The 12574-nt window shown below is 37.2% G+C and overlaps 4 protein-coding genes across 6 annotated transcripts; 2 read left to right on the forward strand and 2 right to left on the reverse strand.

The window, feature by feature from the left end:
• Positions 1 to 70: 70 nt before the first annotated feature.
• Positions 71 to 4290, forward strand: LOC105217685 (DDB1- and CUL4-associated factor 6). 3 transcript variants are annotated; one of them, XM_011192813.3, is made up of 5 exons: positions 71 to 595; positions 1581 to 1775; positions 1862 to 3088; positions 3158 to 3789; positions 3844 to 4290. In XM_011192813.3, exons 2-5 carry the CDS (start codon positions 1667 to 1669, stop codon positions 4108 to 4110), a joined length of 2235 nt encoding a protein of 744 aa, XP_011191115.2. In that variant the 5' UTR covers positions 71 to 595; positions 1581 to 1666; the 3' UTR covers positions 4111 to 4290. The 3 variants fall into 3 exon arrangements, with proteins under 3 accessions (XP_011191115.2, XP_054087532.1, XP_054087531.1); XM_054231557.1 differs by lacking the exon at positions 71 to 595 and adding an exon at positions 1033 to 1055; XM_054231556.1 differs by lacking the exon at positions 71 to 595 and adding an exon at positions 1488 to 1507.
• A 117-nt stretch (positions 4291 to 4407) lies between these two features.
• LOC105217684 (E3 ubiquitin ligase Rnf157) lies at positions 4408 to 7071 on the reverse strand. Its single transcript, XM_011192812.3, has 3 exons — positions 6012 to 7071; positions 4709 to 5954; positions 4408 to 4642 (listed from the first exon to the last, which is right to left on the reverse strand). The coding sequence occupies exons 1-3, from the start codon at positions 6852 to 6854 to the stop codon at positions 4473 to 4475; spliced, it is 2259 nt and encodes a 752-aa protein (XP_011191114.1). The 5' UTR covers positions 6855 to 7071; the 3' UTR covers positions 4408 to 4472.
• A 62-nt stretch (positions 7072 to 7133) lies between these two features.
• LOC105217682 (ADP-ribosylation factor-binding protein GGA1) lies at positions 7134 to 10051 on the forward strand. The gene is made up of 7 exons (XM_011192809.3): positions 7134 to 7296; positions 7381 to 7541; positions 7597 to 7971; positions 8030 to 8264; positions 8328 to 8916; positions 9037 to 9532; positions 9594 to 10051. Exons 1-7 carry the CDS (start codon positions 7260 to 7262, stop codon positions 9804 to 9806), a joined length of 2106 nt encoding a protein of 701 aa, XP_011191111.2. The 5' UTR covers positions 7134 to 7259; the 3' UTR covers positions 9807 to 10051.
• On the reverse strand, positions 9888 to 11466 carry LOC105217683 (protein LST8 homolog). The gene is made up of 2 exons (XM_011192810.3): positions 11184 to 11466; positions 9888 to 11072 (listed from the first exon to the last, which is right to left on the reverse strand). Exons 1-2 carry the CDS (start codon positions 11298 to 11300, stop codon positions 10242 to 10244), a joined length of 948 nt encoding a protein of 315 aa, XP_011191112.1. The 5' UTR covers positions 11301 to 11466; the 3' UTR covers positions 9888 to 10241.
• Between the last annotated feature and the right edge of the window lie 1108 nt (positions 11467 to 12574).

Genomic DNA, 12574 nt, shown 5'->3' on the forward strand with positions numbered 1-12574 from the left:
CGGCGAATAAGAAACTGCAATGTAAACAAATAATACAAAATCACAAATAATAAGTAGAATAAAAGTAGAGAAACTTAAAAAAAAAAAGATTTTTTGCATGTAGTGTGTGGAAGTAATAAGAGGATGTAATTGCCAAGAAAATGACAAGGAAAGTGAATAAACAAGAAAAAAATGTAGCAAAATTTGGCAATTTCTGGGTCTGGGGAAAGAAAAACGCACAGCAAAAAATATTAGGAAAATATAACGCGGTGTGCTAAATAAAAACAGAACAATTGCTGTGATACGAGACAAAACAATGAAATGTTGAGGCACATTTCAATTACATCTGTCTTTTGTTATTAATTTTTTGTTAAATGTGTAGTGTGAAAATTCATAATAACCTTTGCAAGAATTTGCTGCAATAATCGCGAACGTTGGTTTTGGCATATCAAGTTTTTATAAACAACGGATTGTTTTTGTAATTACGGGATGATGCAAAATTAAATTTCGAGTGTAATAATTTCTATAAAATTTGTGATAAAGTATTAATTAATGATTGGAAGGCAATTTATAATTAAATTTAGTTTGGGACACGAACATTCAAAATTTTAATAAGGTAGGTTTGCAGTCTGCCTTGAAACATTCAATGATATGTATATGAATATGTACATATATCACATATTTTGCATGTTTGCATATTTAAAATACAGGAAGCTTTCTCACATTTTTGTGGTTCAATGTTACGATTTATATATTGCATATGTATATAAGCATTCATATATTTTGTTAGATTTAAAATATATCCTATTTACATACATATATGTATATGTTTAAGAGTACATCGAAAATAAACATCATTTGGTTTAGGCATTAACTAGCAACTTTTATTTCTTTAAATTTATTGCAAATATAAAAGGGTGCATGCATAATGCATTCTGACGAACTTAGTTTCTTGCAAGATAAGATATTCTAAATTCATCTATCTCACCTGTATAAATTATGCAGAGCATTTTATATTGTCAACTAAAATACAAGGGACTTTGTCTTATTGATTAGTCTTATACTGATATATGTATGTAAGTATGTGTAGTCATCTCTTTAATTTACTAATTTGACGAATTACGAATTATTGGTAGTTTAATCATATAAAATATTAACTCTTATCTGTGACTTCCTTAAAATATGGATTAAATGAGGAAGTATGAAAAAAAAAACAAAAGTAAAATTGTGTAATTTTTAGAAACAATCGTATCGGTGGGGACCAAATGTGCACCTATACATATTCAGATATATTATACATGTACAATATTAGATTATCTTTTTCTTGAATTTCTATATACATATAATAGTACATACAGATATATATTCTTTGCTATAGTTTTTGTTTATAGCAGGAAAAGATAAGGTGAATTAGGTATCATTGAGTTTAGATTGTTCGTAGCGCTTTTTCTCTCCTTTGCACCTTCTTTGAAAAGTACATACTCATAAATTTCAAATACTAGACAGACTGTAGTGCTCCACAATTAAAGTTTGTGAAATGTGATAAAAGGACAATGTTCGTAATCCTCATAATCGTTTGCTTACGTATTTACTACTTTAAGATTATTTACGGCCCATCTCTTGCTCCAAGAAGTGCCTATATACAATAAATCATAATCATAGGGTGGATTTGGTGACGTTACTGAGAATGTCTCGCGACCGGTTCTCCAAGGACAGCGTCTTTAGAAGTGTTTATAACAATCAAAGCTTAAATTCCACACGAGCTGCCACTAATAACTACATTGCTAGCACAAAAGGTAAGACATATGTACATATTTACAAGTATTATTATTTTCTATTTATTTTTTAAACTAACTCCCATTACTCAACATCACCATTACAGACTCACTGGACTATGTGCAACGTTTGGGTTTGATGAGCCGTTTGCATGTGCACTCTGGCTGTGTGAACACTGTAAGTTGGAGCAGCACAGGTGAACACTTGTTGTCGGGTAGCGATGACCAGTGCATTGCTATAACGAACCCTCACAGCCAAGAGGTACTGTTGAAATATAAAACGGCTCATAGAGCGAACATCTTCAGTGCGCGGTTTATGCCACGGTCGAATGGTCACTCGATAGTATCGTGTTCCGGTGATGGTATTGTACTGCATACCGAGCTGTTAGCACCATATGTACGTCGGCAACGCACACCGTTATTTAATAATGTTAACACGGTGGGCTCTGGTGCCGATTCTACTAGAGAGACTGTTCCTATGCAGCCCTTATATGAACATAGTGAGAGTGAGGCTAAATTGAGTTTTTTTAATTGTCACAAAAGCGGTACAACGTATGAAGTACTAACGATACCCTCAGAACCACGGTCATTTCTGAGCTGTGGCGAAGATGGGACAGTTCGTCTATTCGATTTACGGCAAATATCGAGTTGTCATAAGACTTGCTGCAAGGATAATATACTGATATTTAGTCCTTCAGCGGTTAATGCCATGGATCTATCGCCCATCAGTAACTACTATGTGGCAGTGGGTAGTTCCGATGCAATTGTACGGATCTATGATCGACGTTACCTGTCAATTATTGATTTTAGCGATAGCTCTATACCCACTACGGAGCGGCATACAAGACCGATTAAAGCCTATCCAATTCCTATGACGACGAATCGACAATATCGAATTACTTGTGTTAGATACAGCCCTGAAGAGTCTGAATTACTGGTGAGTTACTCTTCTGAGTATTTGTATCTATTTGATCTGCGTCGCGACGGTGTGGACGTCAACGAGCTGTATGAAAAGGGACGGACAGCTGATGTCAACAGTGCATCCCCTCCTCCTACTTTAACCGCCGAACAAGTTACGCGGCGGTTGCGCTTGCGTGGTGATTGGTCCGACACTGGACCGGATGCGCGGCCGGAAAACTATCCGAGAGGGCGAGTGGAAATTGGACAAGTACGACCGCAGCTGCAAGCGAACATAATGAGTCGCATGACAGAGGTGATATCCCGTATGCTTAACGATCCACGTACACGAATGGGCCTTTCTGGCCAGGCACAAGAGCTGAATCGTGAAAATCAAGCGACACTTTTGGCTGCAGTGGCTAGAGAGACATCAGACGGTACAAATAAAAGAGCTGAAATCATATTTATGGCTAACATAACCTGATTTTTTGCATTTATTTCTTTAGACTCGACACCCTCTACATCAGGCGCTTATTGGCGTAGAGTTGCTAGTCGTTTGCACAACTCTCGTTCTATTAACATAAATGCTTCAATGCCTCAAACAGATGTGGTTACGTCTCAACCGATTCCTACAACGACTGTTGTCAATAACATTAGTAGACCGCCAGAAGAAAGTACCATTGCGGCACCAGCAGAACCATCAGTACCTGCAAGTACGTCCATTGCCGATACATCTAATGTTAGCAGTGATGGTCAGCAAGGCATACAGTTCCGTGACGATGAAGCCGATACGCTGAACGAAGAACTTGCGGAACTCGACATGCAAACCAAGGAGATACTTTTCGATTATTTGCGTATGAAGTTTGTCGGTCACAGAAATGCACGTACCATGATCAAGGAGGCGAACTTTTGGGGTAACAACTATGTGATGTCTGGATCGGATTGTGGACATATATTTACTTGGGACCGACGTACCGGGAAACTAGTCATGTTAATGCAGGGTGACCAACATGTTGTGAACTGCTTACAGCCGCATCCTGAGCTTCCTTATTTAGCTAGCTCGGGCATAGATTACGATGTTAAGATATGGGCGCCCACTTTGGAGCATGCCAATTTCGATGAAGCGGTAGCTGAAGATGTACGTATATTTATGAAAATTACAGGCATTCGATTGTAAAATATTTTCTTTCAGCTCATGAAACGTAATGCTATAATGTTAGAGCAAACTAAAGACACCATCACAGTACCAGCGGCTTTTATGATTCGTCTGTTGGCCTGCATTCACTCGCTGCGAAATCGCGAACGTATCCTTAATCCTGAAGGAGGCAATAATCCATCCAACCTAACAGAAAATGTAGACAATGACAACAATAGAAGCGCAACAAACGAGCAAAATGAGGGTTCTGTTCCGAATGCAGACGGTGGTGAAGCTTCAGAGGAGGCTAACAATGACGAATGAGCAAAGCGAAGTGAGAATTATACATTGAAATAAAATACAGTTACCACAGGACATAAGCTTAGTGCAAGAAGAGATTTACAAATAATTTTCGTCTACCGTGTAATTTTTACAAGAATGAAAAATTTTGAATTTCATACTATGGAAAATAAAACTAAAGAAGCAATATATTCAAATGCATAAGTCAGTACAAAGAATTGCACAATTTTTTTAGCCCAAGGGGTACACAGCTGGTGTAAATACTACCATTATCCATTTCTAAAAAAACTTGTTTGAAATTCCCTTCTCCAATATAGTATGTATGTATTGTAAGATATTAATATTTAAATAAGATGTGGCTTATAGTACACTTTTCTTCCAATCACTTAAACATTAACTGCATTCTGAAGAGCAGTCTTATCATCGACTATTATATTAGCAGCCACATTAGCTGGATTCGAGCTTAACAGTTGTTTGGTTGATGAACTCGAAGAGTAGCTGTCACTGGAACTGCGCGTAGATGCGGTATTCCCGCTTATCGGATTGTCTAACATATCTGAGGAAAACATAACATTCATTCGATCATTAAATTCAATATCCGCGTATGTTTTCAAAGGAATACCTGGTAGAGAGCTCACGTTGCCTTTCATATCGCCTGCCATATTACTGGGTATTCCGACATTGGCTGTGGTGTTGCCTGGACCAACTATGTTCCCAACCGATGTTGATTTCTTATGAAGATTCTTTTTGGCTAAGTTGCTTGTGCCTTTAAAACTGCCTGCATTTCCTTTAAGACTGCCCAATTTGTCTCCACTTTTCGGTCGTTCTCGTTCTCGCTCTGGGCACAAGGGACTTAAGATGGAGTTTTGCGTGTCTTCAGGCGTATAATAATCGGAGTCGTCCGCATTGACGACAGCGGTCTCAGCATTGCCGCTAATAGCGCTCTTTTTCAATGAAGCGGTGGATTTCATCTCCAATCCATCAGCCACGTCATTATCACTGTCATTGTTGATACCAATTACTTCCTTGCTTCGCGTAATATTTGTGGATTTAGATTTATTATCGGGAGTTAGTAGCGGCGATAACTTTTCGTTTTCACTGTCATCGGTGTCGAGATCATTTTGCGATGGCGACGAATTTATACTATTTGAATTTGAAGCATGTTTCTTTTTTGGCACCTTCAAACTCTGACGTTCATTAACAATGTGCAATTTATCTTGTGAATTGCTGGTGTTCGGCTGTGTTTCTGTTTCTGACGGAAGTGTTTTCTTCTGTACTGCCATTGTTGAGCCATTTTCATTTGATATTTCCACTACAGAGAGTGTCGGGTTGTTTGTGTTGCTTGTAGCTGTAATGGTGCCCACTTCATTCGTATTTGTCGAAGTCGAGACATTTTTCTTGATCTTAGAACGTCGCTGGTTGGGTTTTAAAGGTGATGTTGCCTTATGATTCTCAACTACCATGGCGGTATGTGCCACACCATCGGCCATATCACTGTCATTCGTACGGGGTCTACCCACAAATTGTGGTGGGCCATTGAGTGCCTCTATAAGTGATACTGGAATGTAGCCGGGCGGTATGTGTTGATCACAAGGGGCTGGCTCTCCTGGTGCCGAGGAGGGTGTATTTTGATGTAATGTGTGAGAGCTAACTCCTTTTTGCACAGCACGTATCTGCAGAAGTGCTCGGAATGGGGCACGACAGATAGGACAATTATTCGCTTGATAACGTAAGGAGTCCGCACAGGAATTGCATAGACACAAATGCCTGCAAGGTAGTATAAGCGTGTCACGTGTTTCACTCATGCAGATAACACACTCACTGCCATGGTCATCGATTTCTTCATCGATGGAACTTTTGTTGACAGCCTAAAATATAGAAAGCTTATAAGAAATGTGTGAAAGACATTTATTCGATAGAATTACTTTATTTTCGATACCATATATTTCTTGTAGCAGATAACAGAGGCCATCAACGAAAATTTTCTGCTTAAGAGCTCTCAAAACATAACTGTTGGTTTCAGGATGGTGATCAATGACGCATATGGTTGTATGCGATTGCCTGCAGTCTTCGTTACCTTCCTCTACCACACAGTGTATAGCGACTGGATATTGTTCTTTTGTCTGATTGTAGACCAAGTCATCCTCAGGGATTAGTTGCGGATTGAAAATGTGACTCGGTTGGGAGAAGAATTGATTTATACCCTTTTCGTAGTGGTACGTTTCAGATGTTAATCCATCTCGTGGGACAAGTGTAACGCCACTGGGGCTTACTTCCTCAGTACAAAAATAATAAATTGTTATGGCGCATTTGGCATCCGAATCGAAAGTGAACTCGATATTATAAGAATAAGCTCCGGGTTGTACCGGGCCATCACCACATCCACCGAGTTCGTTGGTGATCATATTACCTTCGATATTATCTATGTGTGTGTTGGCGGATACGATTTCTTGTTTTTCGGGGGAAACCCGAACAAATCGTACTGACTCTTTACGTATGTTTACTAGACTTTTCAGCGTTTTAGTTGGTTCACTGGCTTGAGGAGGGGGATAAGGAAATGCTGTGGGGCGACTGCCAAGGAAATTCAAATCGGCATTCTCACCAAATAAGTAAGACTCTGGTTGGGGTGTGTCGAAACGTTCTCCTCCCATAATAAAGTGGCTCCCAAAAAAGTTTCCCGACCGGGGAGGATATTTGTAGGCATGAGTTGAATTTCGTTGCTCTGCCTCCTCCACTGCACCATTCTGTCGACTCGTAAATGCACCCATTGGATTGAAATCGATGTGAGATGCACAGACTAATTCGCAATATTGGTAACTTTCACCAAAGGAAAGTTAGATGGATAAAATCCAACAATGTTAAAATTTGTATCTAATTGTAACACATATTGATCACTTTGACATTAAAATAAATTTAGTAAAGCTTTAAAGATGTATCTTTATAAATTTATGTCTTCCGCAATATTATGATATTTTCTTTGTATCGATTGAATAAATGTCAATAGTTGTGATAGGTGTGTTCAAAGGAGGTCGCCTCAGTATATAAAGCTCGTTCACAGTAAAAGTTGTCAAAAATTCATTACTCACAGATGTCGGCATGAATAAAGAGAACTTTGCAAAAATACAAAAGTAAAATATCTGAAAAATTTTAAAATAAGGATTTAATTAGCCAAAATGACTACCAACGAAAATATTATGGAAGAAATGTTAGGTGAGTTGTCATAAAATACATATTAATAAAAAATAGTGAAGATATATTATGATTATTGTTGGTGTTTGTATTTTACCACAAAAGATCGAGCGACAAATCCTAGTCGTGAAAATATAGATGAGCTAAGTTCACAGATGTTTTGTATGGTCGTGCGGAGTAATCCAATCCTCGTAGACAAAGCGCTGAAAATGATTATGACGAAAGTTCGCTCCAAAGATATAACTGAATCCACAAGAGCGATAAATGTTTGTTGTAATGCACTTAATTTGGAATAATTTATGTTTATAAAATTTGTTTTAGTTACTAGAGGAATGTATGAGTAAATGTGGGCCAGAATTTCAGGCAGAAGTCGCAAAATTTCGATTTCTCAATGAACTCGTTTATCTTGTTTCAAAAAAGTTTCAAGGTGGGGAAACCCCAGCAGCTATCAAGAAGCGGATAATTGAGTGTCTTTTACTATGGACAGCCGAGTATCCTCAAAAAACCAAGATCCAAGAAGTCTACAAGAAGCTTTGCTTGGAAAACGAAGTGGATCAATCAACTACACCCGTTGTGGAGTCTAAGCGTGAAAGCACACTAGGCATTGACGAAAAAATGTTATCTATGCTCATTAACAGTAAAGATCCCGAGAATTATAAAAGAGCAAATTTATTAATACAAAATCGAGTGAAACAAGTAAGTAGTGCATTAGTTTGTTATTCTGAAGTAAATATATTTTTTTTTACTTTACAAGGATGCCCGTCGCATGGATTTTATGATACAACATAAAAGCTTCTTGCAAGAGGTTACAAACACCGTCGAATTGTTAGAAGAAATGCTTAACATGTACGAAACTGAAGGTAAAGATGTCAAAGAGCAGAGCGAAAGCATATCTGTAATGCGGGAATTGTATCATTCGTGCAAAAAATATAAACCGACAATGGAGCGATTGCCTACGCTATTGGAAAGCTGCGACGAATCATTAATTGGTAAACAAAAAATATTGATTTAATTTTTAGTACTCATTAATATTGATGAACGTTTTTGTGTAGTTGATGCAGTAGAAATTAATGATTCCTTACAAAATGTTATAAAGCGATTCAAGACTTCGGTGGGAACACCAACGCAAACCCAGCAAACCAATATTTCCTTGGATAGTACTATTGATGCAAAAGTTCCAAAAAATGCTTCAGAGAATCCCCTGAAAAGTGGAAATGCTGATCTACTATCAGATTTATTTGGCGATGAAACAAATGTTGCATCCTCTTCAACCACGGCAACATTTTCATCAATTGTCGACCTGGAAATGTTTGGTGCAACTGGAACTTCCGTTGAGAGAAATGCCGAACCTCCTACTATTTCAAATCCACTTGATGATTTAAAATCAATATTTGATGTTGATTCTGCGTTAAGTGGTGGTGTACCGGCGAAAGCTGAAAACATCAGTGATGTATTTAGCAGTAATATATTAGAACCCACACCTGTGTCTAGTGCCAAAACGGATCTATCCAGTGCCTTGAAAGATGCAGATGTTGAGGCAGATAAAAATTCTTTCCGAAAAATGCCCACTATTGACAAATTGAGTGAAGACCTTTTTCAAGCATCTTTGCGAGACTTGGATCGTGTATACAGTTTTAAAAGGTAGATATATTTAAAGAACTGCTGATATAAAATAAAATATTTTTTATAACATTTTTTAAAGTATTACACTGAATTAATTTTACATTTAAATATAGATATTTAAAATATGCAATTTTGCAGAACCCCAGAGAAACACACTTTAAATGCCTTGGCTGAGGAAAAATTAAAATGCAAACCTATTTCTTTAACACATTCCAAAAATTTACAAAAAGATCAAAATAACAGTGAAAATGTGGTACACCAGGAAAAGTCTGAGGAAAAAATATCTAACGAAAGATTTGAGTCAGATGATGATTTAATAATATCGACGAAAAGTGAAATTTGTGACGCTGAGGCAGCGGAGGCAGAAATATCAAAAACAATTGATATTGAAAATATTAAAGAAGAATCGCCTATTAAACGCCAAACAATACCTTTAGCTGATATTGAGATAGATTTGGATAAAGTAGAACCCGCTCCTGGTGATCGTGTACTTTGGGACGATGACGATATAAAGGTGATGTTGACTTTCACTAAGGATCGACCCAGTAAGGAAGTTTCGGTAATAGTTATCTCTGTGAGCAACAAAAGTAAATTACCAGTGCAGAATTTTAGATTCGATGCCAGTGTACATAAGGTTAGTCTATACATACTAACGATAAATGCAAAAAAAACTGAAGTATTGTTTATATTTTCAGCCGTGTAAAGTGCGCTTGTTACCACCAACTTCTGTTACCATGCCGCCGCATAAACCATTTCGCCCTGCAACTCCGATCAATCAAGTTATGTTATTGCTCAATCCCACGTGTAAACCGACTGATGTGACTTGCTTTTTGGGCTACACTCTTGGTGATGATCCAGATCCTATAAAAGAGTGGAACGTCGCTAAAGATATTCCATATGTTGAATAAAAATGTTGTAATAGCTTTAATAATTAGGAGAAAAATTTTAATTGATTCCGGTTTCCTATATTTCGTGCAAAAAACTCCCAATTTTTTGTATTAAAATGGTATTAAACATTTTATTTGCATCAGCATGTTTTTATAAATATTATTAAATTTAACTTAATTCGGTATTCATTTAGATTTTAGTTTGTTATCTATATACTTTCAATAAAATAGGAGAAAAGTGCTGCTATCGAAAAGTGGGAATCGCACCTTCCAATGTTGTGTATTTCGAAATACATTCTTGCCTTCAGATATATTTGAATTTCAAATACCGCTAACGTACGCAGTAAATAAGCAACATAATCCACCACTTCGTTTACTTCTCTTCTCTTTGCGGCGATTATATTGATTTCTTGCTTCATACCACGCGCCGTTCGTTTCACTCCCTTTAACTTCCTGTTATTCTGAGACGATCTCATCTTTAAATGATAAAGCGGTGATGGCCTTGGTGTGACCCGTGTACTTTCGTTCCGCGTTCTTCGTTTGTAGCTTCCATAAGCGAGCTATACCATCCGACGATGCGGTGAATACATATTTGGAGTCGGCACTGAACGCGGCATCCCACACCCAATAGTTTTCTACGCTCAATTCACGCCACATAGTAAAATGTTCAGTCTCCCAGATTCTTGCAGTTCCATCGCCTGAGGTAGTTATTAGCAGTCGTGAGTCGGGGCTAAATTTACAGCGCAGCACATAACGTTTGTGCGCGGCTATTTTTAGTTTGGGATTAAGTATGCTCAACTGTTGGTTTGGCGACGAACTTAGCGACCAAATATAACAGTTTCCTTTATTATTAACGGCTGCCATATATTGGCCATCAGGTGAGATTGCCACATCTTGTATGGACGCATCTACTTCTGGTATAAGCTGATCGTGAACTTCAGATTTCACATCCCATAAATATACCCCACCATTTTGAGAACCCATTGCGATTTCAACTTGATTTGGATGCAAGCAAGCGGCATTTACAGGTGCCTGACAGTCAAAAACACGTGAACAGTGTGGTTGTGATGACAACATATCCCATATGCGAACACGGTGGTCTTCTCCTGCTGTGAACATCCATTTACCATCTTCTTGGAAACCTAGACGCGTCACATTTTTTTGAACACCTTCAAAGTTTATGACCGGACTAGTGCTGCTGGTTTCCATGTCATATAAGCGTATACACTGATATCCACAGGCAGCCAACCGAGTTTTATCGGGGGTACGGTCCAGTGCGTTTACTTGCTGCAAAATATATAAAATTTACATTTGTACAAAACGCCCTCCTATCCAGTATACATATAGGAATACGAAGATAAAAACGGCTATAACATACTTTTATATTCTAGAACTTACTGAGGTGTCCACAAAGCGCATTGAATGTATACAGTGGCCGGTATGTGCTTGCCACAGTTTGATTGAGTGGTCATAGCCACCTGTGGCCAAAATTAACTGATCTCCAGTAGCATCCATTATATATGTTTCGGAAATGTACAATTTATTAATTCATATTCTAGTAATTCTCTTTGAGTTGAATATTCAATAAGCAGAATTTATCAATTTCAAGAATCCTGCACCACAAAACGAGACCTTTCCTATTTCATTACGCTTTCCATTGTCTAGTTATTGTGTGTTCTGTTTTTCTCATGATTCTATATACCATTCACAATAGTTAAATTTTAGTGCCTTCTCAAACCTTTATAATGCAATGTTGACACAGATTCTTCTAATAGAATTTTCATATGCAATAGATGAAATCTTCGTAATTTATCTGCGCACTATCTCTTGTTAAAAATTGTACATGCAAAAACAACAACAAAATTAATAAGTCGAATACGTAAAAAAGATTATGCGAATATCGCCCAGACAACTTTTTTCTCTTTTCATACGTTTAATATGCAAATCTTATAAACTAGAGTAGGTCTAGAACTTTAACGCTCATCTTCCACTAAACTTCGATAACACTTTAAAGAATAATGCTGTAAAAGTTATATTTGAAGTAATCGTCTTTGTCTAAATTTCAAAATGGCGCCAACATTGTCCTTTCACCTTAAACCGGATAGGAAGATTTTGATTTCTCTAAAATGGTTTGCTGCCAGAAATAGATGAAACTGCTTAGCACCTTTCTGACTTTATACCATATATGTATGCGTACCGTTTAAGGGGGTCATCCCATAAGTCTGTTTTTGTGATGTTTTAAAATTTTTTTTAAGTTAACTAACATATATTTCGACAGTATTATTAAAAAATTTAAGCTAAAAAACAAAAAAATAACGTCATTTTAATACGACCACGACCAAATTAATATACCAAAACTGGACTTGATAGATATTTGAAAATAAATTGCGAATTTTGCGGTTTTTTAAACTCAAAAAAAAAAAATTAATTAATGTTTTGAACCCACCACATGACCCCTTTAACCCTTTCATGCCCAATGTTGCCTATAGGCAATATACTTACCAGATTCTAACTCTCGTAATTTAAATATTTTTGTCCAGCGGTTTTTTCAATTATGTAGACTCATGTGGTGTTCAAGCTTACAGTTACTTTTTCTGATATGAGCTTTGCACGTGTTCATTTAGTAAGAGTTCTCCGCAGGGAGAAATTGGCAAAAATCGTTTCGCGAAAAAAGTTACGCTAAAGTGGTTATACAAAAAGTTTTCAAAAACATAAAAATAGGACTTTGAAATTTGAATCTCTTCATATTTGAGTTAAGACTAATATACATATATCTGTTCTAAAAAAAA

The sequence above is a fragment of the Zeugodacus cucurbitae genome, chromosome 5 (assembly GCF_028554725.1).
Source record: "Zeugodacus cucurbitae isolate PBARC_wt_2022May chromosome 5, idZeuCucr1.2, whole genome shotgun sequence".
Classification (NCBI taxonomy): domain Eukaryota; kingdom Metazoa; phylum Arthropoda; class Insecta; order Diptera; family Tephritidae; genus Zeugodacus; species Zeugodacus cucurbitae.

Coding starts and splice junctions, on each gene's coding strand:
- LOC105217685 (XM_011192813.3), top strand. CDS start 1,667: ATGTCTCGCGACCGGTTCTCCAAGGACAGCGTCTTTAGAAGTGTTTAT. Junction 1,776..1,861: donor CTACATTGCTAGCACAAAAG/GTAAGACATATG, acceptor TCACCATTACAG/ACTCACTGGACTATGTGCAA. Junction 3,790..3,843: donor ATGAAGCGGTAGCTGAAGAT/GTACGTATATTT, acceptor ATTTTCTTTCAG/CTCATGAAACGTAATGCTAT.
- LOC105217684 (XM_011192812.3), bottom strand. CDS start 6,854: ATGGGTGCATTTACGAGTCGACAGAATGGTGCAGTGGAGGAGGCAGAG. Junction 5,955..6,011: donor TATATGGTATCGAAAATAAA/GTAATTCTATCG, acceptor TCTATATTTTAG/GCTGTCAACAAAAGTTCCAT. Junction 4,643..4,708: donor CAACGTGAGCTCTCTACCAG/GTATTCCTTTGA, acceptor TGTTTTCCTCAG/ATATGTTAGACAATCCGATA.
- LOC105217682 (XM_011192809.3), top strand. CDS start 7,260: ATGACTACCAACGAAAATATTATGGAAGAAATGTTAG. Junction 7,297..7,380: donor TATTATGGAAGAAATGTTAG/GTGAGTTGTCAT, acceptor TTACCACAAAAG/ATCGAGCGACAAATCCTAGT. Junction 8,265..8,327: donor CTGCGACGAATCATTAATTG/GTAAACAAAAAA, acceptor GTTTTTGTGTAG/TTGATGCAGTAGAAATTAAT.
- LOC105217683 (XM_011192810.3), bottom strand. CDS start 11,300: ATGGATGCTACTGGAGATCAGTTAATTTTGGCCACAGGTGGCTATGAC. Junction 11,073..11,183: donor TGCGCTTTGTGGACACCTCA/GTAAGTTCTAGA, acceptor TATATTTTGCAG/CAAGTAAACGCACTGGACCG.